Below are 27,284 nucleotides of genomic sequence, written 5' to 3' on the forward strand. Positions count from 1 at the left end.
CTTCAAAATATTTTCCAAGTCGGAGCTCGTTTTTTCCGAGTCTCAGTTGTCTTGAACGTACTGAAGTAGCACATTTCCGAGTTCACAGTTGTTTTGAACGCGGCATATGGATCGGGCACACCTTTCTCACCTGAGACACTCGGATTTCGACGATTGAGTGACGTAGTTCTACGATTTGACAAATGGGAGGAAGCAAATTTACTTGAGATTTCGGGATGTGAAAGTCAGTCTCCTTTCACGCTGGCCACCTACTCGGATTATCCACGGTTGTCAGGTGAGTTTTTCGTTCTTATTTTATTGACAATCGGGAATAAATGAACATGATGCAAGTAAATTCAATTGGTTGAAACGAATGTTTGTTTTGCTTCCATTGACATTGAGTTTGATATTGCGGTACGCAATGTTTGATCAATTACGGATCGAATTTCTAGTGTTTTTGTTTCCTTTGCTTTACATTGCTTAGGTCTATGTTTTAAAGTAAAACAAAACTCATATTTTGTGGGAGATTGGACACCTGGCACTTCAAATGTGCCACCATAGGATATTTATCTAATAGAAATGACTGCTGCCTGCTGCAATTAGCTATCACAGTCCCACATCAGAATTAGACGTTCATCCATGTTTCTTAAACATCCAATTTCGAAGTTGTTGCAAACGTCATGGTTAAGTTTAGGCACTAACTCCTAATGGTTAAGGTTTGGGATAGGCTTAAAACAAAAATCTCGAACAACTTTCCATTGCTCGGTTCGAACTTGCAACGTTTGGAATCAGAGGCAGATGCCCATCCGCCAACTCCATCCACAACGCTCACTGTTGCCCCTATTGGACGGTTTCCACGTCATCTCCCGACGTCCTCAGACATGGGTGGACGTCGAATACTGACTTGTATCACAGGTAATCTGGCTGGCCTTTCAGCTTTCTGAACATTTGGTGCCAAGCTTTTCCGAAGGCACAAAAGTCACAACAGTACTGTAATTGGCCTCCTGTTCGTGACATTATTAGCCATCCATGGCTTTGAAGTGTTTGTGTGTTGACACAAATGTGCTCAAATCCAGGGACCAAACTAGTTTTTAATTAACGAGTGGGAGACGGTGAGGATCTTGTTATAAAGTGTTTATTGTTCTTGCTATACGTTGTTGCTTATTCTCAGAGGTGGAAAAAGTAGTCAATTGTCATACTTGAGTAAAAGTACAAAGTTAAAGTTAATGCTAGACATAAAATTCCTTATTTAGCAAACCAGATGGCACAATTTTCCTTTTTTTTGTATTCCTTTTTTTTATAGCCATGCGCACACCGCAACACTCAGACATCATTTACAAAGGAAGCATTTATGTTTAGTGAGTCCACCAGATCAGAGGCAGTAGGGATGACCAGGGACGTTCTCTTGATAAGTCTGAATTGGACCTTTTTCCTTTACTGCTAAGCATTCAAATTGTAACTACACTGTGTGCACAAATATTAGGCAAGTCAGTATTTTGACCATATCATCATTATGCATATTTCCCAACTCCAAGCTGTATAAACTGGAATGTTTATTGGATTTAAGCATATCAAGTGATGTGTATTTGTGTAATGAGGGAGGGTGTGGCCTAAGGAGATCAACACCCTATATTCAAGGTGTGTATAATTATTAGGAAGCTTCTTTTCCTCAGACAAAATGGGCCAAAAAAATAGATTTTAACTGACTCTGAAAAGTCAAAAATTGTAAAAAGTATTTCAGAGGAATGCAGCACTCTTGAAATTGCTAAGATATTGGGTCGCGTGATCACAGAGCCATCAAAGTTTTGTTGCAAATAGTCAACATGGTCGCAAGAACCGTGTTGAGAAAAAAAGACGCAAATGAACTGCCAAAGATTTGAGAAGAATCAAACGTGAAGCTACCAGGAACCCATTATCCTCCAGTGCTGTCATATTCCAGAACTGCAACCTACCTGGAGTGCCCAGAAGTACAAGGTGTTCAGTGCTCAGAGACATGGCCAAGGTAAGGAAGGCTGAAACCCGACCACCACTGAACAAGACACGTAAGTTGAAACGTCAAGACTGGGCCAAGAAATATCTGAAGACAGATTTTTTTCAAAGGTTTTATGGACGGATGAGATGAGAGTGACTCTTGACGGACCAGATGGATGGGCCCGTGGCTGGATCAGTAACGGGCACGGAGCTCCACTTCGACTCAGACGCCAGCAAGGTGGAGGTGGGGTACTGGTATGGGGTGGTATTATTAAAGATAAGCTAGTTGGACCTTTTCGGGTTGAAGATGGACTCAAACTCAACTCCCAAACCTACTGCCAGTTTTTAGAAGACACTTTCTTCAAGCAGTGGTACAGGAAAAAGTCTGCATCTTTCAAGAAGACCATGATTTTTATGCAGGACAATGCTCCATCGCATGCATCGAAGTACTCCACTGCGTGGCTAGCCAGTAAAGGCCTTAAAGATGAAAGAATAATGACATGGCCCCCTTCCTCACCTGACCTAAACCCTATTGAGAACTTGTGGTCCCTTCTTAAACGGACGATTTACGGTGAAGGAAAACAGTACACCTCTCCGACCAGTGTCTGGGAGGCTGTGGTTGCTGCTGCACAAAACGTTGATTGTCAACAGATCAAGAAACTGACAGACTCCATGGATGGAAGGCTTATGACTGTTATTGAAAAGAAGGGTGGCTATATTGGTCACTGATTTTTTATTTTTATTTTTTTCTTTAAATGTCAAATGTTTTTTTTTATACATTTTGAGTTGTTTGTTTATTATTCTCACTTTAACAGATTAAAATAAACAAGTGAGATGGGGAACTTTTAGTTTTTCATTCAGTTGCATAATAATTCTGCACACACAGTTGCCCAATAATTGTGCACACACAGATATTCTCCAAAGAAAGCCAACACCTCACCTTTACTTTCTTAATAATTCAGGTTTGAGGTTTATTAACATTTTGGATTGACCGAGAGCGCTGTAGTTGTTCAATAATAAAATGAGTCCTCAAACATACAACTTGCCTAATAATTGTGCACACAGTGTAGTACTTTAGGTTGTCAGGGAAAATGTATGGTGTAAAAAGTACATCATTTTCTTTAGGAATGTAGTGAAGTGAAAGACAAAAACATAAAGTACAGATACTAAAAAAAATGACTTTAGTACTTTAAAGTATATTTTACTTAAGTACTTTACATCACTGCTTATTCTCATGAAGACTTCTGAACATATGACTTCTGAACACACATCAGTACATATGATATGGGTGATGATCAGTGTCTAAGGTTTACATAATGGTTTACAGATGGCCAGCCAGGATGAGCATTTAGGAGTGTTGTATCCCAGCCTTACTGAAGTTTAAAAGCTTAGGCTGTGCCATGTGTCTACCCCTGATTCTGGTTATGATAAACCCAAGTTGTTGAAATGGGAGTGAATATGGTGTGCATATGGGCCCATAAAATGTTATTCAACCAATGCTACCAGTATGTCCCACAGCCATAGTCCTGCAGAATGTCAGCCATGATGGAATTATCTTGGATCAGGCTTGGAACTTGCAGTGCCAACATAGCTTACATTGGAAATCTCCCCTCCCCCAAACCATCCCTCACACCAGGACACTTTCATTGTATGCCTCATGGGGGATTTCTAAACCTTGAACTCAGTTGGCCTATATATCCATGGCACTGGAACTGCCTAGTCTAGAAGGTGGAACATCCCGGCTGTCCTAGTAGCAGTAGCAGTGTCATTATGGCCGTAAGGGGCCCTGCCTGGCACCTGTGTGGTGATGCAGCTCAGGCACATTCCTGTCAGAGCACAGGAACCTGTCCGTTCACCCTACGCCTCCGGCACCCGATGCGATCTTTCTCTCTCTTAATTTTCTTTACCTCTTCTGGCAGTTTCTCCTAGGTGTTCTAATAATTTCCTTCAGACATCATTCTAATATTAGGCCTTCGTCTTCCAACCAAGACTCTGATGTTGTGACTGCCACTCTGGCCTGCATCAGGAGTAAGCTACAGCGGCTGGATTGTGTTTGTAGTTGTTTTAGGCTTAGTGGTTAGGAGTTCCTCGGCAGTTACTATGGTTGTTATAGAGCACACAGAGCTGTTCAGAACATTTGATCCTAATCCAAATGAATCAAACATCCAGAACAAGCCCATGTTTTGTTGGTGTCGCATATGTGTCAGTAGCTACAAATTCTCTAAATCAAACCGTAATATTATGCAGATGTCACGAGATCTTTATCAATGCCGGCCGGAAGCTCCAGTTTTTCCAAACGTCACATTTTCAGTTCTACTATTTTTTGAAGGCCTGAGAAACATAGTTGACATCTTATTCAAAATAAGTAACTTTGTCTCCTTGTTTTCTGGTTGAACGACACAATCAACCATGGTGGAATGTATGTGTCAGTCCCTGTAACATTCTTCATCTTCCAGCCTAGTTATGACTTAGCATAAAGCTGACCAAGTCATTTGGTCTGAGAGATTCAGGAATGCCGTTGTTTTGATGGGTGTATTTCAGTATACTTTAAAATGATTTCAACGCCACCCAGGAGGGCGTGAGTGCAGTTTCAGTTGACTCACTGTAAACTACAGTATGTGCTACATTTTTCATGCTATAATTTGTAAATAGTATTGTAAATAATCAGCAACAGCAACTCTTATTACTCCCTATAGAATGAGAAAATACAGTCAGTTACCTGGAATGTTGGTGTGCGCCACCAATTGATGGAGCTACTGTAATCACAATGGCCGCGTCAGCTAAATCTAATCTGAGGGATATTGGAGTTTTTCCGTTTTTTTGTACTCGATGACACCACCTCAGTCAATTTTTGTCAACAGTAACTACCATGAATGATACTCGTCAACAACCTATTTTTTTCCTGACAAACTATTGATGAGAATAAATTAAAAAATCACATTTTCATTTTAGTTGACAAATGTAACGAAATGAGAATTCCACATGGAATTAATGGACCTTCAATTTGACATGAAGCTCCTTTTCATCTGTTTTGCCCAATCATCAGCATGCATGGTTTATCAGAATATTTAATGCGATCCTCTCATTACCTCTTTGCCTGTAACGTCTTGCTGTTGCGTTGGCTGCTTGACAAAAGCTGGCTCTCCAACGCGCACAGTTCCTGGGAGGTCACCTCACTCCTCTCTCCTTTTGAACGGTTATTATGGGGAGAAAATCAGAGCTGTAAATTATTTAACCTTTAGCCAAGGCTTTATAGCATATATGGTAATTGTAACCAATGCAAGTCATCTGCCACAATGGCAATGTTGCCAGCTAAGGTATAAGAGGGGACAATAGGCCTAGTCGGGCAAGGCATTCTGAATGTGCACATGATGGAAGTTAGAGGTAAATATACATTTTTCTTTAAAAAATATTTTTATTTTTAAAGATGCCCTGACTGTGACCTAAAATGAATGACAAAAAATGTCTAGTTTTTTGACTGATAACTAAAACTAACTAGGGATTAAATTACTAATGTGACTAAGACTAAAATGTATTTTAAGAATAAAACTAATACTAAATCTAATATAGCTGCCAAAATGAAGTCAGTGACTAACAGGATCTTATCCTAGGTTCTATTGATAGGACAATCTACATTATCACCAGGCTAGGCAATAAAGGATATTTTGCCTGTAGGCCTACTGTAACTAGGATGAGGTCCCAGCCAGGTGTTGTTGAATACAAAGCATTCAGGGAATGTCTTCAATTGTTTGTCATCTGAACTTCAGAGGACTACTCCTAAACAAGGAAATCCTTTCTAAGAACTGATCTGTTTATTGGAGGTATGGCTTCAATGTTAGTCATTTTACTTTCATGTGAAAATTGTCCTTAAACATGCTGTCATCATCTGCATTACCCAAACAGCTTGAAGCGATCACTTGTTACAGTTGACAGTTTCATTATTGATGTCCAGCCTGAATCTAGGCATCTCATTTGGTTGTCACTCAAAATAACAGCAACATCACAATGACGCATGGTTGCTGGGGCTGTCCTGTATGTATGGTATTGGGGTGTGTAACCTACTTTCCGTCTTGGCTCCACCCAATCACCCTTCCCTCTTTGATATGCAACATAACCCTGCTTGGTAACCAGTTAATAGTTCCTTCATACCATCCAACACAAGTATCCAAGAGAACAGTAACGGACCTATTTAGCGATATATTATATAATTTAAGTGTTTAATTGATTAAATACGTAAGCGAGAAAATATGTATGTAGACAAAGAGGAGAAACTCCGACCCCTAATATAATTTGGTATGCTTTTAAGGCATACATTAGGGGAATGACAATCTCATACTCAGAAATAGTTAAATCTGAGTTAGAAATTCAAATTAAAGAAAAATAAATCACTATCTTAGAAAAAGCCCATAAATCTTTACAAGGTAAAGAAGAAAATATAATTTCCGAATTTAACAGGAATATGATATTTAACTTTTGAAGAGAGCCATCAACTACAGATTAAACTCAAATAAAGCCTACTATTAATGGTAAATAAACCTGGTAAACACCTCGCAGCTCTCACAAAATGAATACACGCCAAACCAGTTATAATTTTAAAAGCGAAGGATACAAATGCTTTAATTGGTAACAAAGCTGTACATAACCATTTTGAAAGCTACTATGAAATTCTATATCGATCAGAATTAAATAAGTTGGACTGATTCTACAGCCTTCTTGGACTCAATAACCCTGAAGCAACTATCAGCAGATAAAAAATAAATAAAAAAACACAAAAAATTGAAAGTTTTACTCAAATGACAACACCAGTCACTCGATTCAGTGCTTCCGAGTTCCGTGTATCAAACCAGTTATTTCAGTTATATTAAAACCAGGAAAATCTGACGAGTCCCTTGCAGACTACAGACCCATACACTTCATATATTGCAACAAAATAATAATAAAACCCATAAGCAACAGAATGGCACAAGTCTTACCAGACCTGAAACATTTATATTTATTATGGATCCCCATTATCTGCTGCCAAGGCCGCAGCTACTCTTCCCGGGGTCCAGCAAAATTAAGGCAGTTATATACAATTAATAACAAGACATTTCAAAACACATTAAGTGTGCACCCACAGGCCACTACTCTACTACCACATATCTACAACACAAAGTGTGTGTGTGTGGTGCAGGGTTTCCCAATCTCTTTCCTCAGGAGCCCAAGTTGTTCATGTTTTTTTTTTTTTTTTGCCCTACAGCTGATTTTTAAAATAATAAACTAATCATCAAGCTGCGATCATTTGAATCAGCTGTGTAGTGTTGGGGCGAAAACCAATACGGGCACCCCTAGGGGTCCCGAGGACCGAGTTTGGGAATTGCTGGTATAGTACGTATGTTATCGTGTGCATGTGTCTGTGCCTCTTCAGTCCCTGCTGTTCCGTAAGGAGGATTTTTATGGGTTTTTTGCAAATCTGATTTTACTGCTTGCACGAGTTACTTGATGTGGAATAGAGTTCAGTGTAGTCCTGTGCACCTCCCATAGTCTGTCCTGTACTGAGGGACTGTGATGAGACCTCTGTTAGGCATGTCTTATGGTGTATGCATGGGTGTCTGAACTGTGTGCTAGTAGTTTAAACTGACAGCTCGGTGCATTCAACATGTCAATACTTCTCACAAATGCAACTTTGAGCCAGGAGAGATTTGACATGCGTATTATACATTTTTGCTCTCCGTGGGCCAGCCGTGCTGCCCTGTTCTGGGCCAAGTGTAAGTTCTTAAGTCCCTCTTTGTGGCACCTGACCACAAGACTGGACAGTAGTCCAGGTGCAAAAAAACGAGGTGTTGTAAGACCTGCCTTGTTGATAGCATTGTTAAGGAGGCAGAGCTAGGCTTTATTATGAACAGAACCTTCCCTATCTTAACTACTTTTGCTTTGACCATTGTTGCGTTTATATTTGTTCGGCACACACACACTACAATAAACAAAAACATACATCGACAAGACAGACAACATTTACATAGTGCCTTCAGAAAATATTCATACACTTGACTTATTCCATAAACTCGAAACGGATTAAATACATTTCTCTCACGCATCTACACACAATACCCCATAATGACAAACTGGTTGAATACTTAGTCTCAAAAGCTGAATTGTCTTCATTTTTAACAGATTTGTAAAAATGTCTAAAAACATAATTCCACTTTAACGTTACGTGTGTCAGCAAGTGAAAAATCTAAATGTAATACAATGTAAATTCAGGCTGCAACAGTATGTAGAAAAAGTAAATGGGTGTGAATACTTTGACAAACATGAACAACATCACACTTGCTCAGACCCATATGTTCCCACCGTATCCACACCCAATGTTTGTAATGCTTGTATGAATCTGCCCCATGTGACTTCAAATTGTGTTTGTCTGTAGCCAGATTTTTTCCCAGTATTTAAATAAAGCACTTGATGCCTCCATTCTCTTAACGTTGGGGTATCATTTGACTTCCTGTATTTAAGTAATAGATTCCTCAATAAAAGTGATTTATTTGTGTCTAACCCATTGAGAATATCACCGCACACTCATATGCCATGTCTTGAAATATGCACGACATGGCATATAAACTTACAATGGAAAACTTCTGACAGACAGTATTCTAACGCCGCCCATAAGTGACTTTACAGCCCTCCCAGAAGGCATGAATTATTGAGTCATTGTTAGTTTTACACTTAAGACATGGCTCTGCCGTTGTGCTGTAGAATGTGAATTCTGTCGCTTGTATAAACAATTCTATACATTAGTTTACTGGATATTGCATACATTTGTTACCTAGAATTGTGTTAATGTTCCAACACTATCGTGTGCTAATATCAGTTATTTTTAAGACTTGGTTCCAATACTTTATATTTTTTTCTAAAGAGATTGTCAGTTGGATAGGCTCTCTGCACGGTTGTGTACATCTTACCCATCATATATGATTGACTTTTTCCTGACTCAAATAGGATTCCCCAAACATTGCTCTGATATCGCACAATTTCAATCTGAAAGCTTTTGGACAAAAGTTTTAAGTTGCATACAGTGTATTTGAAAATGTCTACGTTGGTCAGTCTAAAATTGCTCTTTAATTCGACCGTTAAATAATTATTTCCTATTAACACCTCATATGCCTTTAGTCTTCCATGTGTGCCCAATTTATTGGTGAACTTTTGGAAAAAATGTTGTTTGACCAGATAGATACAATGCTGTTTCACAGTAAACAAATTAACAGATTTTCAGAACGCTTATAGGGAAGGGCATTCAACATGTATGGCACTTACACAAATGACTGATTGGCTGAGAGAAATGTATATAAAGATTGTAGGAGCTGTTTTGTTAGACTTTTGTGCAGCTTTTGATATCACTAATGAACACAATGGAAGCCTCTCCAAAATACTTCAGGTAGAGTCAGGCATTCCCCGGGGCAGCTGTCTAGGTCCCTTACTTTTTTCAATCTTTACTAATGACTTGTGACTGGCTCGGCGTGTCTATGTATGCTAATGACTCAATACTATACACATCAGCTACCACAACAAGTGAAATCACTGCAACACTTAAAGAGCTGTCATCAGTTTCAAAATGGGTGGAAAGAAATAAGTTAGTCCTACATATTTTGAAAACTAAAAGCATTGTATTTGGGACAAATTGTTCACTAAACCTCAACTAAATCTTGTAATGAATAATGTGGAAATTTAGCAAGTTGAGGACACTAAACTGCTTGGAGTAACCCTGGATTCTAAACTGTTTTACTGCATTACAGTTCATATGAGGACATCGGTCAATAAATTCATTAGGCCCTGATCTATGGATTTCACATGACAGGAAATACAGATATGCTTCTGTTGGTCACAAAGACCATCAAAATGGGCCTCAGGATCTCATCACTATATTTTTGTGCATTCAAATTGCTAATCGATAAAAGGCAAAAGTTCCTTGTCCATAGCTTATGCCTGCCCATACCATAATCCCACTGCCACCATGGGGCACTCTGTTCACAACATTGACATCAGCAGACCGCTCACCCACGCAACGCCATACACATGGTCGGTTAGACGTACTGCCAAATTCTCTTAAGCAACATTGGAGGAGGATTATGGTAGAGAAATGACCATTCAATCTCTGGCAACAGCTCTGGTGGACATTCCTGCAGTCAGCATGTCAATTGCACACTCCCTAAAAACTTGAGGCATCTGTGGCATTGTGTTGTGTAACAAAACTGCACATTTTAGTGGCCTTTTATTGTCCCCAGCACAAGGTGCACCTTTATAATGATCATGCCGTTGAATCAGCTTCTTGATATGCCACACCTGTCAGGTGGATGGATTATCTTGACAAAGGAGAAATGCTCACTAGCAGGGATGTAAACTAATTTGTGCACAATTTGAGAGAAATTATATTTTTGTGCGTATGGAATATTTCAGCAATCTTTTTTTGCAGCTCATGAAACATGGGACCAACACTTTACATGTTGCGTTTTATATTTTATGTATGTGCACTACCAGTCAGAAGTTTTAGAACACCTACTCATTCAAGGGTTTTTGCTTTATTTTGTACTATTTTCTACATTGTAGAATAATTGTGACAACATCAAAACTAAGAAATAACACATATGGAATCATGTAGTATCAAAATATATTTTATATTTGAGATTCTTCAAAAAGCCACCCTTTTCCTTGATGACAACTTGGCACATTATTGGCATTCTCTCAACCAGCTTCATGAGCTAGGCACCTGGAATGTATTTCAATTAACAGGTGTGCCTTATATTAATTTGTGGAATTTCTTTCCTTAATGCGTTTGAGCCAATCCGTTGTGACAAGGTAGGGGGTATACAGAAGATTGGCCTATTTGGTAAAAGACCAAGTCCATATTATGTCAAGAACAGCTCAAATAAGCAAAGAGAAATGGCAGTGCATCATTACTTTAAGATATGAAGGTCAGTCAATATGGAACATTTCAAGAACTTTGAAAGATTTTTCAAGTGCTGTCGCAAAAACCACCAAGCGCTATGATGAAACTGGCTCTCATGAGGACCGCCACAGGAAAGGAAGACCCAGAGTTACCTCTGCTGCAGAGGATAAGTTCATTAGAGTTACCATCCTCAGAAATTGCAGCCCAAATAAATGCTTCACATAGTTCAAGTAACAGACACATCTCAACATCAACTGTTCAGAGGAGACTGCGTGAATCAGGCATTCGTGGTTGAATTGTTGCAAAGAAACCACTACTAAAGGACACCAATAAGAAGAGACTTGCTTGAGCCAAGAAACACAAGCAATGGACATCAGACTGGTGGAAATTTGTCCGCAGAGTGAAGGAAAAACAGCCAAACAAGTGCTCGGCATATGTGGGGAATCCTTCAATACATTTTTCGTTACTCTATGATTCCATGTGTTATTTCATAGTTTTGATGTCTTCACTATTATTCTACAATGTAGAAAATAGTAAAAATAAAAACTTTTGACAGTAGTGTTTACATTTTCTTAATGAATTTTTTTTTTTTTTTTTTACTGTATCTTCCGTTTGATACTTTTGATAATCCCACCTGCTGCAGGTTCGGTCTCTAAATGAAACTTTTTCAGGAAAATATTGTTTTACTGAAATTTAAAAAATTTGCGTGTTTTTGAAAAAACTGACAATTAAAATTGCTAGTAGATTCAAAGATGCATTGTTGATGTTGCGCTGTCATATTCTTTGGTCAGTATTCCTGGACCTTGTCTACTACCAGTTTGTCCACCATGGACTTTTATAAGGCCAAGCCAACCATAAAGTTGAGGGGTGGATGATGTGAAGGTTGTCTTTCTCATTGATCCAAGGGACAACTGCAGCAGGGGTAGCACGTGTGTGTTCCTGACACTTGAATTGAAGACTGATTTCTCATGGTTGAAAAATGTTTCTTTTTTTGTTGACGTCTTCTCACATTACTGTAACTTTGTCTCCACAGAGCTGCGTTTCCTCCTCAGAGGGAACCTTTCCGAAAAGCAGACTTACTTTTAGCGACGTTGTTCCTCCAATCGTGATGATGGACCCTCGGGTGTGCCCACCCTCACTCAACAGCAGCCAATCAGTGATGAGCAGTCTGGACAAGTCTCCCGCTGGAGTATCCAAGGTCGGCCACTCGCGGAACGGCAGCGCTGGGTCATCACGCAACTCCCGCCAGGTAGTTTCTGAGTCGTTCCTTTTGATGGAAATTATCTTAGTGTGTTCGGGGTGTGCATGTCTTTGTATATGATGGGGCTCTTCTCTACACCATAATGCAACCAATGATATGTATATAACCATCATGAATATGTCTATGGATGCAACCCACTTTGAGTATGAAGTTATTGATGGACCATGCAACATATGAAAACTTATCTAACCCCCCCCCCCCCCCCATAGCACTCCACTCACTGGGAAGTGTTGGAAGACAATATGGACATGAGTTCGGTGATCGGGTCAGGGCTGGACATGAGCGTCCCTGGTATCTGTGAGGGCTTTCTGTTGAAGAGGAGGAAGTACCCTATGAAGGGCTGGCACAAGGTAATGTGAAGGCTATACTTGGCAAGCCAACTGAAGTGCAGTTGGCAAGCCAATTAGTTGTGTTTCACCATCACTTCTGACTTCCTGTGGTGTATTCACTAGTAACCAAACGGAAGGAAATGGCAGATATTCAGCAAGAAGGGACTAATCCAGGGTTTCCCCAAACTAAACTTGTTTCCATTGCAAAGTGTTTTTTTTTTTTTTTTACGGTGCACAATGTTTTGCGACTGGTGTGCACATGTGAATACACCCCTGTCTGATGTGGTTCGGTCTCTTCTTTCAGAGGTACTTCCTGTTGGAAAAAGGAATCCTCAAGTACTCAAAGACACAGCAGGATGTATGTATCCACAATACACTACTAAAAACACAAATTCAAGTAATGAGCGCAATCTTTCTGAAATCGGTCGGCGCCATATTGTAAACATCACAGGCTACGGAGTTCTTGTGTTATATACATATTGCACAATAAAGTGAGGGGTTTTCATCCATTGTGATGTTCCACTCATCAGATCCAAAGAGGAAAGCTCCACGGCTCTCTGGATGTTAGCCTCGCTGTCATGTCCATCAACAAGAAGTCCAAGCGCATCGATCTGGACAGTGGAGACTATTTATACCACCTCAAGGTACACTGACTATACAAAACATTAAGAGCACCTGCTCTTTCCATGACAGACTGTCCAGGTGATGCTATGATCCCTTATTGATGTAAATTGTTAAATCCACTTCAATCAGTGTAGAAGAAGGGTAGGAGACAGGTTAAATAAGGATTTTTAAGTCTTGAGATAATTGAGACATGGATGTGTATGTGTGCCATTTAGAGGTTGAATGGGCAAGACAAAATATTTAAGTACCTTTGAACGGGGTATGGTAGTCGGTGCGGTTTGTGTCAAGAACTGCGCATGTTTCCTTTTCACATCTGTTTGTTATCCATCTATATCCCCATTAATGTAACATTTCCTCTCCTGTTAGACCAAGAGCAATGACTTGTTCTACATATGGCTGACCAAGCTGTGTGCCCATCGTGTCTTCAAGAAGAACGAGGCCCTGGGTGTCCACCACGGAGTCCTCCATGCCCTCTCCATGGGCAACAGCACGTTGTTGCCAGCCATGGCCAGTCTAGCCCAGAGAAACCAAGCTGCAATGCCAGGCATGGTGAGTGAACAGAGAAACGGGCATGACGCAGTGTGGTCTGCTACTCGCAGTGTGGTCTGCTACTCGCAGTGTGGTCTGCTACTCGCAGTGTGGTCTGCTACTCGCAGTGCGGTTTGCTACTCGCAGTGCTACAACCAAATACATTCTGGTCACACCAAAATAGGTGAAGTTATATTCTGAATAGAACTAGAGGACTTTATAAAAATTGGCTCTGACACTTGACTTCTCTCTTTCCCTCTGTCCCCAAATCATGTGGTTTCCAGTACCCTCACTATGCCAGCTCTGCCTCGGTCTACCAGGCGGAGATGGAGGTTTCGCCCACAGCAGCCCCAGGGGTCAACGGCAAGGTGGCAGCATGGCTCCAGCAGACCCACCAGTCCGATACCTGCTCCCAAGGTAAGGTACTGTCATGGTGAAGCTAGGGAATCAAGGCTATCACTTTACAATTCAGCATTAAATGAATATCCAATTACTTTCAGAGCTAAGCCTCCGCTCCAAAGCTTTCTTAATAACCTTCTCTGACCCTTGACCCCCACAGAGCTAGCCCGTTCTCAGGCGGACTTGACTGAGTTGGCCCAGCTCATTCAGAGGCTCAATTGGCTGGAGAGTGGCCAGAAACCCATCTCCAACAGTGACCTAGAGCGACGAATCAACTTGCAGGTAAGGTCACCACCCTAACCACTACTCCACAACCATATATGATCAGTTCTCTCTAAAAAAAAAAAAAAAATTGCACACTTGTATTTCTGAGGTGAGGGCGCGACCCCTCTTTTACGCTGCTGCTACTCTGTTTATTATCTATGCATAGTCCCTTTAACTCTACATACATTAAGTAATCCTTCTAACCCTCCCCCCTACCCTCCCCCCAAAAAAGATATAGATGTACTATTGTAAAGTGGTTGTTCCACTGGATATCATAAGGTGAATGCACCAATTTGTAAGTCGCTCTGGATAAGAGCGTCTGCTAAATGACGTAAATGTAAATGTACATGCATCTACATACTACATCGACTAACCGGTGCCCCGCACAATGACTCTGTACCGGTACCCCCTGTATATAGCCTCACTATTGTTATTTTACTGCTGCTGTTTAATTATGTAACTTTTATTTTCTATTTTTTACTGAACTTTTAAAAAAGTAACCAACAATGCTTTAAGTTATTTGAGGGCTTGTAAGTAAGCATTTCACTGTACGGTCTACCTGTTGTATTCGGCGCATGTGACCAAATAAAATTGTAATTTATTTGACATTGGAATATTAATTTAGTGGTTGGCTAGTCTTTATTCTGAGCATATCCATTCTACTTGTCTTTCAGAATCTGACACTTAATATCCCCAAGGCCAAGAAGGAGAGGAAGACTACGAACAAGATATTTGGTCACTCTCGCACCCATTCTGGAGTCGAAACCTGTGGCATGGTAGGTTCTCATGTCCTATACAGTTGGTGTATGTTGTTAAAGTGGGATGTAATAGATTTAACACATTTTTAGATTTTTTTTTTTTTATTGTACACAAAATATTCTGTCAGATAAAATGATATAACAAAAATGTCATGGCTAAAATATATAGTTGTTGCATAAGTATTCACCTGCAAGCCTAAATTAGTTCAGGAGTAAAATGTAGTTTGACAATTTAACCTTTATTTAACTAGGCAAGTCAGTTAAGAACAAATTCTTATTTACAATGATGGCCTAGGAACAGTGGGTTAACTGCCTTGTTCAGGGGCAGAACGGCTGATTTTTAACTTGTCAGCTTGGGGATTCGATCTATCAACCTTTCGGTTACTGGCTCAATGCTCTAACCACTAGGCTACCTGCCACCCCCAAATCACATAAGTTATTCCACCTAGACACATCAAAGATGGTCATCCTTCTTAACTGAGCTGTAGGACGGCAAGGAAACTGCTCAGGGATGTCATTATGAGGCCATTGGTGGTTTATAAAATGACTATGGAGTTCTATGGCTGTGACGGGAGAGAACTGAGGATGAATCAACATTGTAGTGACTATACCATGATGACCTGAATGACATTGAAAATAATACCAATAAATATACAGAATAAATTTATTCCAAAACACTAAAGTAATCCTGGGGTAAAAAAAACACTGCAAAGGAACATACTTGTTGGCCTAAATGCAAAGCCTTATGTTTGGGTCAAACAACACATGACTAACTGCCTCTTTATTTTCAAGCATGGTGGCGGCTGCATCATGGTATGGGTATGCTTGTCATCAACATACTGGGGAGTTTTTCAGGATAAAAATAAATGGGATGGAGCTAAACACGGGAAACAACTTGGAGGAAAACCTGCTTCAGTCTGCTTTATGCCAGACAGTGGGAGAGGAATTCACCTTTCAGCAGGACATCCCATAGGGCGGCGCACAGTTGGCCCAGCGTCGTCCGGGTTTGACCGGGGTAGGCCGTCATTGTAAATAAGAATTTGTTCTTAACTGACTAGCCTAGTTAAATGAATAAAATAATAATAACATACAACCCAAGGCCAAATCTACACTGGAGTTGCTTACCAAGAAGGCTGAAGTTAGTTTTAACTAAAATCTGCTTGAAAATCTATGGCAAGACTTGGCAATTGCTGTCGAGCTATGATCCCCAAAAATAATTTTGAAAAGAATAATGGGCAAAATTAACAATCCATGTGTTCAAAGCTCTTATAGACTTACTCAAGAAGACTCACCGTTGTAAATTCTGCCAAAAGTGTGTCAAACATGCAATGACTTGGGGGTGAATACCTATCTAATCAAGGTACAGTGAGGGGGAAAAAAGTATTTGATCCCCTGCTGATTTTTGTACGTCTTCCCACTGACCAAGAAATGATCAGTCTATAATTTTAATGGTAGATTTATTTGAACAGTGAGAGACAGAATAACAACAAAAAAATCCAGAAAACTCATGTCAAAAATGTTATAAATTGATTTGCATTTTAATGAGGGAAATAAATAAGAAATAAGTATTCAGAATCCTCTAACTCTCTTCCACTTTCACCCACTGTTCCTGCCTGACCCCTCATTTTTCATTTATGATTTAGGGACCAGTACAAACACATTGACACATTGTTTACTCAATCTTATGGTTGCACTATAGTATATTTATCGCTGACGAGATGGGGTTTTCTAGGGACTAGAATAAAAAAAGTTAAAAGCGCAGCAATAGAGATTGCAGAGATTAGTAACATACAATATATCAACTCATTTCCTGCGTCATGAAAAGTTGCGTGCGCAGTTAGGCGTCAAAGTGTCTGGTTTTAAATTGAAGTGAAGGACAACTTCCAGCTTGAGGCAGCTCATGCAAGTGAACAAACATGTAACTAGATGGTTGTTTACAACATGGCAGATGTCATCGGAGGACTGATTTACGAAACGATCTAGCAACAGGCAAGGTAAAATACCACAAATAGAGCTAGATAAAGCCAAGAGAATAATGTACTCGTTGAGCATAATTATAGCCATCGTTCTTGTGTTCATGGTCATCACTCACTATTACGTTGGTCAAGGTCCCAACATCAATGATGCTAGCGTGCATCACTCGAACGTGATGGACGGACGGACGGGGACGGGGGGGGGGGGTGAATGGCTCTCTACACACATCCTTTCCCTTCTCCCTCAGTTTACCTCCAGCCACCTGAGCACATCGTCCAACCACCTGAGTGTGGGAGCCTCTTCAGTGCCGTCCATCCCAGATTATGTGTACTCCCAGCTCTCCAATCCTCTCATAACCTCCCCTGAAGCCAAGAAGATCCAGCAAGACATTTGTGCTGTGTCCCATAAGGGTAAGAGAGGGGTGTTACAAGGGTTTTGGGGTTCATTCGATTTGGGTGTTAATAAAGTTCCACATAGGAAATGCCATGTGCAGAGCTGGTATAGTGAAGCTGGTTCTGCAACATAATAAAAGGACCTATGTAGACCACTGCAATCCAGTGATGAGTTAGTTAGTTAGGAATGTATGGATGAATGCAACAGGAAATCAAATGAAAATGACATTTGTCTGCCCTAATCTTCTCAGTTCATGCGTCTCTCAAATCCATCCACGAGGTTCTCGCGCTGGAGCGTGAGCGGGTCCGACAGGCTTGGACCGGCCCAGACCTACGCTCATCCACCTCCAATCAACTGGCCACCCTGTGTAGCACACTGTCTGAGGTAAGAAGCCCGCCCTGGACACTCACATGTACAGCACACACGCTGAAACTGACATACACTGACAACACGAACCATTGTTAATGGCTCCAAAGGAGAGACCTACATTTCTTGAGTTTTTCTGGAAGTAACAAGAAGAACAGGAAGAGACCTTAGCGACCAATAGAAAGGCCTGATTCACATTAAGTCAATAACGCCTGTGGTCTCTGTTTAAAACACACAGCAGAGGTTTCTATGGGCCACACCTATTCTCTCGCTTTCACTTGCTTTCTCCTTCCAAAATATGCTTCAGTCTCAGCCTGCTGCTGTTCAAGTATGTGAAACCAGACAGAACTGGTTTGGGCTGTTTGGGGTTGGGACATCTAGGTACTGCCCATCAGGGGTAGAATCGTTCCTCCCAGTTCCCCTGTTTTGAGCCTGCCTGGATGCAAAAACAAAATACTTTTCAAATGTGAAGACACTTGGTCACACAGAGGGGAAATTGCTAGATTTATCTTGGTGACACAAATAAAACCTCCCACAAACGAATCTATTTGATCCGAGTTACCAGATGTCGTTGAACTTCACTAATTACTATGAAAACAGAACTAAGATAGTTTGTTTTGGTTGAACGCGGCATCAATTGTTTTGTCCTGGACGAATCTGACAAAGCTGAAAGAGTGCTGAGGAAATCAGAGAGGGAAAACTTCCACCAAATGTTCATACTGTGCATGTGGGCCAAGGTTGATAAATAACGTGACAATGGGAGATTTCAAAAATGGGAAATGAGCTTAATATTGTGCTTGCTTTTCATACATTTTCTCTACAGTATACTAATAAGTCACTGTTTGTGTGTATCCAGCTGGAGGTGCAGTCTTGCCAAACCAAAGTTCATTCCCTGTCCCTTTCCTCTGGATCCACGGGGTGCTCCAAGGAGTCCTACAGCACTGTGCGTCAGGACCAGGTGTGTATTCAGCCGCCAAACCCCACTCAGGAAGAGGCAGGCTGCCACTTGTTTCTGAATGCATGTGCGTGTCTAGCTGTGTACTGTGTCTCTGCATCTGTTTGTGCCTGTAAGGGATTCTCTATCAAATGAGCACGGTTTTCTTCCTTAACTCTTTTGTAAGACATTATTGACATCACTTATCCATCTGAAAGCGTTCTTCATTTTGTACGCTTCCTGTTAACTATAATCTTACTCTACCTTCTTCGGTCACTCTTATCCTCCCTTCCTCTCCCCCCTCTCCTCAGAATGCTGAGAAGATGCCCTCTAAGGGTTGCTCTGTGCAGCGCACCCCCTCGCTGGCCGACTCCATGGCCGAGTACTATGACGCCAGAGATGTCATCGTCTGTGAGAACTCAGAAAACGGCGAAGAGGAGTCTGATGAATCCGGGCTAAGTGACATCACCACCACCAGTAACTCTGAGCCAGACGAGGTCCATGGTGAGCGGCCACCATATATTACTATTCAGCTGTGGTCATAGACGTAGAATGACTAGAACGGAAACTCTAAAGATGTTCTATAATATTGTGTTTGAGCAGTCCCATTATACCTTGAGTGCAGTTCGGTCCATTTGAGTTTTCATCTTGAAAAATAAATAACAATATGCATTTGTTTTGTTTTAAATTCAGCAGTATCTAGTAAAGCTGGGACGATAAACCGAAAATGATTGATACCGACCATTTATCGAGGACGTTTTACTGATATCGATTATAACGATAAGTAGACTTTACTAGAGGAGTGTGTAGTTTGAAATGAAGTAAGTCTGTTAAATGTGGGCTATTTAACCTGTTGGGGCTACAGGTTAGCAATGAACCCCGAGTCGGGATTGCTAACAAGGCTGGAAATTCAAAACATCAAAAATCTAATAATTTCAATTTCTCAAACAATCAACTATTTTACACAATTTAAAAGATAAACATCTCCTTAATCTAACCACATTGTTCGATTTTCAAAGAGGCTTTACGGCAAAAGCATAAAGTTAGATTATGTTAGGACAGTACATGGCCACAAAAGTACAAACATCCATTTTCAATTCAAGGTCAGGCGTCACCAAAAGCAGAAACCAGCTAGAATTATGCACTAACCTTTGTCAATCTCCATCAGATGACACTCCTAGGACATTATGTTATACAATACATGCATTTTTTGTTCCATCAAGTTCATATTTATATCCAAAAACAGCATTTTACAGTAGCGTGAAATTCAGATTTTTTTTTTCAGAAATTCTATTTTTCACAGGTTTTTGCCTGCAATATGAGTTTTGTTATACTTACAGACACCATTCAAACTGTTTTAGAAAATTCAGAGTGTTTTCTATCCGAATGTGTTAATAATATGCATATCCTAGCTTCTGAGTTGGTGTAGGAGGCAGTTAAAAATGGGCACATATTTTTTTCAAAATGTCTCAATACTGCCCCCGAGCCCCAACAGGTTTAACAGGACAATTGATGGCCCCACATTCAAAGTAGTAGTTTTAAGGGTAATATAAAAAAGAAACTGGTACACATTAATGTTAACTTGACTTTCAATTTATAGTTATCGTGATAATTCAGTAATTTTTATCGTGATATGGATTTTTGTCCATATTGTCCATATTGCCCAGCTCTATCTAGGTAGTTATACTCATAAACTCGGCTGACACCAACGTTGGGTATGTGTATATATATGTAATCTGTGTACAAATGTAATTTTATTACGTTTTCTGAATATAGCTTCTACTTTGCCTGCAGAGGCAGTATCACCGGACCAACTGCAAACAAAAGGTATTTTGGGAATGGTCAAACTGAAGTATCAGTGGTGAATTGCGGCCATATTGGAAGTCCCATATGGATCGTTTTAATTCATTGATACACATCATTTATTTGAAAACGGTACATTTTCAATGTTGTATATGCAAGCATACTGATTGGACCCTGAAAACGTCCCAGTAGTCTACTCATTCTATTACCATGATTTTTATCATCACTCTCCTCCTTCCTCTTTGTCTTCCTGAGGTGTCTCTTTGGTTTTGTGGGACTGGTGACAATTTAACAAATGCATTGTTGTCTAATCTGTATAGACATTTCATTATTTAAACTTCATACCTTCCACCTCGATCCAACGTCCAACTGTGATTTGGAAGATGGTGAAATCGAGACTCAATTTTGCCTCTCACCATCCTCCTTTCCTTGACAGCTTTGGGCCTTCAGACTTTTTAAAGGGATGGTTCAGCGTTTTGGCAAAGAAGCCGTGATTTCACTATTTAAAATTCATAAAGAAACCACACTAGGCAACAAATGAATGTACCAAAAATTGCTGAGGATTATATGCACAAAGTCTAAAGATTTGTTTCCATTGTGGTCCTGTTAGCCAAGTGTCTGCTAGGCAAAACAAGAGACATTGGCACTCTGGCATTCCATCAATCATAAAGATGTCTATTTACTGTTTATCTATCCACGATAAACTCACGGATACTGTTTGTATGTCTCTGCGTCCAGTATGAAGTTAACTGCCAAAGTAAAGGAAACGCCAACATAGGTCTCAACAGGGCGCTGGGTCACCATGAGCCGGCAGAACTGCTTCAATGCACCTTGGCATAGATTCTACAAGCGTCTGGAACTCTCTTGAGGGTTGCGACACTATTTTTCCACGAGAAATTCCGTAATTTGGTGTTTGGTTGATTGTGGTAGAAAATGCTAGCTCAAGTGCTGCTCCAGAATCTACCATAAGTGTTCAATTCAACCTGGTCTCAGAGCATTTCATATTATTCTGTATGTAAATCCAAGACACTCCATTTTGTATTCTTTGTATTTGTGGACTCCATATGTTACAAATTACAAAATATGTTACGAATTTGCAAAATAGATGTTACAAATTCTAGCTAGGCGGCTAACGTTAGCTGGGTTAAGGTTAGTTATGATTAGGGGTTAGGGGAAGTGTTAGCTAAAATGCTCAAGTTGTCTGAGATTCGAACTCACAACCTTTGAGTTGCTAAACATTTGCATTAAACGCCCACCAATCCTACCCCACCCACCACCCTACTTCTTGTTTTTGCCTTATTAAGTAACCATTGGTCTTATGTAACCATATCATACTAATTTGAGTGGCCTGGATTTACTTTTACTATGTTATGTCTAGTCTGAGACCAGGCTGTTCAATTAGATTGAGATCTGGTGACTGAGATGGCCAGATTTTAATGCTCATCTAACCATATAGTGACCACTCGTACCTTGTGGGTGGGGGCTTTGTCATCTTGGAAGAGGCCACTCCCCTCAGCATATAAATGCTTCACCGTAGGTTGAAGGTGATCACTCAGAATGGCTGTGTATTTACTGGCTGTTACCTTGCCCTTTAAGGGGTTGAATGGCCCCAAACCATGCCAGGGAAATGCACCCCACACCATAAGAGCCCTCCAGGTACCTGTAGTTTCGCAAGCCAATGCTAACTAGCTTTAACGCAATGACAAAGTCTACATGAACAGCTAGCATGCTAGCTATTCCCATAGACTTCCAAGAATTGCGCTAACGCCATTTGGCAACTTCCTTCAAACTGAACGCGGAGACATAAAGTGTATCCACAAGTTCATCTGACCCAGGAGAAAAATCCTGAACTCTCCCTTTAAGGGCTGAATCTTATGAACCATGTACATTTTTTATTTTTATATTCAAGCTTTCAAGCCCTAAGTGCTGGGTGTAATCATAAAAAAACATGAGATTCAATAGAAAATGTATAGAATTCCATCTAACCTTTTGTCATATGCCCTCTCCCCCTGGCAGCCTCTGCCACCCTGAACTACCGCACCAGTGTATCCAGAGCCCCGGACATGGTCAGCACCGTGCCCACCAACACAGGCCGCCGCACTGTCCTGCCCGCCAACTGTGTCGACAACAGCCACATTGGCATCATGACCATCCTGTACAACAACATTGGCAAGGACCTGTCACGTGTGTCCATGCCCTGTGGCCTCAACGAACCTCTGAATCTGCTGCAGAGAGTGAGCGAAGAGCTGGAGTACTCTGAGCTTCTGGACATCGCCAACCGCACAGAGGACCCCTTCGAACGGATGGTAAGGTGGCCCGACACATGCCTGACCTTAAAACGAAGCAGCTCAATTATAGGTTTGTGCTGCAATCCCAGCGTTGGTGCTGATTCAAGTGAATTGATCGACCTGTAGATTTGCTTAGTTGAAATCTGAAAGAATGGTGTTGGTCTCAAGGTCTACGCTTTCTCAAATCAAATGGTATTGGTCACGTGCCGAATACAACCAGTTTACCACGAAATGCTTACGAGCCCATTCCCAACAATGCAGAGTTAAAAAGACTCCAGAAATATATATATATATATATATACATACATACATACATACATACATACATACATACATACATACATACATACATACATACATACATACATACATACATACATACATACATACACACACACACACACACACACACACACACACACACACACACACACACAAAATAAAAAAAGGAAATGGTAACACAAAATAACAACGAGGCTATATACAAGGAGTACCAGTACCGAGTCAATGAGTATGAGGTAGAGGTAATACAGTATGTACATGTAGGTAGGGGTAAAAGTGACTAGGCAATCAGGATAGATAATAAACAGTAGTAGTAGTAGCAGCATATGTGAAAGTCTGCTGTGTGTGTGTGTAGAGTCTGTGCATTAGAGAATCGGTAAAAACTACAAACAATGAATGGGGTCAATGTGAATTGCAGATTTGGCATGTAAAACTGTATATTGTGGTTCTTACGTATATTAAGTATTTGAGGGTAGCAGTTTGCTTCAGGTGCCATTTTGATATTGTTGATGGGTGTGATTTCACTCATCCGTTTTCCCATATCTTATTTTTCATGAAGCTATACATTGGCGTTTTCTCTATCTCTGGCTATGCCTGGGCTACCTGGCGGAACCGCTACAAGCCCTTCAACCCCGTCCTGGGAGAGACTTACGAGATCCACCGCAAGGAGCGTGGCTTCCGCTACGTCGCTGAGCAGGTAGGAGTTGAATAATCCTGACCGTGAATGATCTTGACCCAGAATCATCCTAGATACCATCTGCAAGGCAAGTAACCTCTAAAACTGATCCAGAGTGTCTTCCACTGAAGATTCAGTTATTTAACGTTTCCTTTCTGTTCCCAGGTCAGCCACCACCCGCCCTGCTCCGCTGTGCACGCAGAGTCTGAGAACTTCACCTTCTGGCAAGACCAGCAATGGAAGAACAAGTTCTGGGGAAAGTCTTTGGAGATCATCTCCTCTGGTCCAGTGAATGTCAAGTTGCCAAAGTGAGTGTTTATGCAAATTCCACCCTACTTTCACATCGTCGTTTTGAATGTATTGATCCATTGTTCAAAGTACAAGCTCAGATTTGAAAAGGCATTCGCCAAATGCTCTACTTGTTAGCTGTAACGTGCTTGAAAGGATAATTTACTATGTTATTCAATGAAAGGTTCATAGTATTGAAGCCGGCTCAGGTGTCCATGAATTTCAAGAGTGCGTGTCTCAATCTAGTTGTGCTAAACCCATGGCTCTCGCTCTCCCTCCACCCTCTAGATATGGGGATCACTATGAGTGGAACAAGGCGGTGACCTGCGTCCACAATGTCCTGAGTCAGCAGAGGTGGCTGGAGCACTACGGAGAGGTGACCATCAGAAACACCAAGAGTGACATCTGCACCTGCAAGATCTCCTTCGTCAAGGTGAGACCCCTGCCCGGTGCCCATAGAACATAACGCTCAATTGAAGAATAACCCCATAATGGGACCTGTAATGAATAAAATAAATAGTCAACAGTTGAAATGGGGTCTAGACATTCAAAATTTGCAAAGCTTTACATGGGGAACTACCTACTAAGTTTCCATTGACATTGCTCTCTCCCCTCAGTCCCGCTACTGGACCTCAGAGACAAGTAAGAACGAGGTGCAGGGCCAGGTTCTGAACCAAGCGGGAGAGGTGGTCCACCGGTTTGGTGGGCTGTGGCACGAGGGCATCTTCTGTGACACCCTGCCTAACCCAAAGTGCATCTGGAAGCCCAGTGAGTACTGCTATTATCTGAATAATCCCTTATCTGCTATGTACGATAATCCTAATCTCTAATCCAATGTTGATATTATAGTTTATCCTATAAAAGTGTGTAATCCACACCATTGTGCCTATTATATTTTCCCTAATCCCATACTATTTCTGTGAATTCTGTCTTCTATCTTGATCCTCTTTGCAAGACTATGGATGTTTTCCTCAATCCGTGAGTCCGTAATCCACTCTATAGTACCAGCACTATGTATTGCCTCACACAGTACCCTGTTTCTCCCATCTCCAGACCCTCAGCCTGATGACCACTTCCAGTACTATGGCTTCAGTCGCTACGCCAGGGAGCTCAATGAGCTGACTCCTGAACTGAAGAAGGTCCTGCCTCCCTCAGACACCCGCTATCGGCCAGACCAGAGGTGAGACCACCGTCCAGCCTGCTCAGTAATGCATACATAGATGTTTAGCCATGTGCACATAATTAGATTTGTCAAATGCGTTGCAAGTAGGGCTAGGAATACTTCTTGAACGCGATATCACCAGGAAGAACTCTGGGTCCTGTTCAGTAGGTCATGTAGGGGGTATCGTTCAGTGACCTTTACTTCCTCAAATGCCAGGGAGCTGTGTTGTGCATTGATGTGATGCCACATCTGATGTGGCTGCGTGCGATGGTACTGTACACACAATTGCCCTGTTAACGCCTTAGATTCTTTCATGCAGCTGAAGCTCTTTTTCGCTCCACTATTCTTTCCCCGTAGGATCCTGGAGGAGGGAGATGTTGCTGGGGCTGACAGTAAGAAGGAGGAAGTAGAGCAGAAACAGAGGGACCGACGAAAGGAGCTGGCCAAGAAGGGAGAGGAGCACGTGCCTCGTTTCTTCAGGTGAGTCTCGCCAACCGTCCCTTCCTGCCCTACGCAATCAAAGAGCATTTATTGTAGAAATGGCAAGGCAATGGTAACCAACACAGCTATTCAGGGTCTTTATGATTAGCTGAATCAGGAGTTAGGGCAGGGTTGGAATAAAAGCCTGCACCTGTAGCTTTTCCAGGACTTGAGTTGGTGACCATTGACGTGACATTGTGTATTCATGCACAGTGTTTAATTCCTTGGAGGCCTCTATTGATGCCCCTTTTAAAGGTTACCTCACACTAGAAAGTAAATATACTCTTCCCTCCTTCAGGAAAGAGCTGGATGCGGCAGGGAACGAGAGCTGGCTGAGCAACGGAACCTACTGGAAGATCCGCGATCAGCCAGGCTTCGCCAACACCAAGAACTTGGATCTGTGGTGTTGAGTAGACCTGGCAGAGCCTCCTGTCATTTTGGCTTCATCATAGACTATTACAGCCCAATGAGACTACTGAACGCAGATACTAAAGTTTCACTAAGCGAGAAGGAAGAGGAGTGGTGAAGGGAGTTTTGGTTGCATGGATGAATCATTCCAGGGTGACTGTCTGCCATGGAGAGAGGAAATGTCAACATGGAGTAGATGAGGACTACTTTGGATCTTTTCCTTCAAGTCTGATGTTCCCACGTTGATGCCGATCCTCCACACCCCTAGTAACCGCTCTGGTGTCCGCAAATGTAAACTGCCTTGAAAATAACCAGATTGAAATTGGTTCATGCATTTTTAACTGCCAAGTTTACCGCATAAGTGGTCGGAGATCCAACATAGCGTTTTGAATAATGTTACCGTGCATGTTATAGAGATGCATGATGCTTTTGTCAATGTAAGATGTCTATATATTTAAGCACTTATCGACGTATATATGCCGATTTTTATTTTTTATTTAAATCAGTTTGTGATATCAAATGCTCACTCTTATAAAGGGGGAAATAACCAGGGCAGGGGATTGTTTTTAAGACTGCTGTGGATTAATGGGGTTTTATGGGTAAGAAGAGCTACCTCTTGCACTCTCGATGGTCTTGCTGTGTTTTTGTATATTTAGACAATCATGTCGAGTTGTACTTTACATCTTTGGACTTGTTTTAAATGACACGTTGGTATGAGTCACTGAATGCCTCCCATCCGTCTCCTTCCTGAACCGTTTTAAAGAGAACAGGGATCGTTTTAGCACTAGCCTTCTCACCGCTTCCCTTTTTTAATTTTTTCCCCCCTTACATTTCTTTATCTAGAGTGAGTTTTATAGATGTTTTTAATGCTTTTGAGGGTAATCTTTTCGACCTTGTTTTAGGTTGATTCTATGAAGTATTTTTATGGATGTTTCAACAGTGGGTTTTGCGGAAAAGAGAACCGTTGTTACATTTCAGTGTAAAAACAATTGGAGGGCTATAGCGGGAATTGTCCAAAATGAATTGTTTTCTAATCTATTATCAAATAAATACTAAACTAAAAAAATGTTTTTCTTTGAAACTGAGTATCACAGCTATTGTAAGCAGTTGTTTAACTGGAAAAATCTTTTTTACTATCGCCCAATGCAGGGAATGTACCAATGCAGGGAATGTAAAATGCCTATAGATATACAACAT

At 41.1% G+C, this 27,284-nt stretch overlaps 1 protein-coding gene across 5 annotated transcripts; it reads left to right on the forward strand.

The window, feature by feature from the left end:
- Window positions 1-54: 54 nt before the first annotated feature.
- On the forward strand, window positions 55-27,153 carry LOC106607479 (oxysterol-binding protein-related protein 7). 5 transcript variants are annotated; one of them, XM_014204465.3, is made up of 22 exons: window positions 55-274; window positions 11,904-12,122; window positions 12,341-12,481; window positions 12,765-12,818; window positions 12,991-13,104; window positions 13,451-13,633; window positions 13,897-14,029; window positions 14,172-14,293; window positions 14,950-15,051; window positions 17,255-17,417; window positions 17,651-17,784; window positions 18,623-18,724; window positions 19,012-19,204; window positions 20,477-20,527; window positions 22,520-22,809; window positions 23,633-23,770; window positions 23,915-24,057; window positions 24,326-24,470; window positions 24,655-24,805; window positions 25,091-25,217; window positions 25,557-25,679; window positions 25,978-27,153. In XM_014204465.3, the coding sequence occupies exons 2-22, from the start codon at window positions 11,979-11,981 to the stop codon at window positions 26,087-26,089; spliced, it is 2,865 nt and encodes a 954-aa protein (XP_014059940.2). In that variant the 5' UTR covers window positions 55-274; window positions 11,904-11,978; the 3' UTR covers window positions 26,090-27,153. The 5 variants fall into 5 exon arrangements, with proteins under 5 accessions (XP_014059940.2, XP_014059941.2, XP_014059942.2 ...); XM_014204466.3 differs by having other exon boundaries at window positions 11,904-12,119; XM_014204467.3 differs by having other exon boundaries at window positions 57-274; window positions 20,495-20,527.
- The last annotated feature ends 131 nt before the right edge of the window (window positions 27,154-27,284 follow it).

This window comes from Salmo salar, chromosome 06 (genome assembly GCF_965601325.2).
Source record: "Salmo salar chromosome 06, fSalSal1, whole genome shotgun sequence".
NCBI classification, from domain to species: Eukaryota; Metazoa; Chordata; class Actinopteri; order Salmoniformes; family Salmonidae; genus Salmo; species Salmo salar.

Bases quoted from the DNA above. Each gene is read 5' to 3' on its own strand.
- LOC106607479 (XM_014204465.3), top strand. From the start codon at position 11,979: ATGATGGACCCTCGGGTGTGCCCACCCTCACTCAACAGCAGCCAATCA. The intron at 12,819-12,990 runs GTATGTATCCAC...TCCACTCATCAG, and splicing joins ACTCAAAGACACAGCAGGAT to ATCCAAAGAGGAAAGCTCCA. The intron at 24,471-24,654 runs GTGAGACCCCTG...CTCTCCCCTCAG, and splicing joins GCAAGATCTCCTTCGTCAAG to TCCCGCTACTGGACCTCAGA.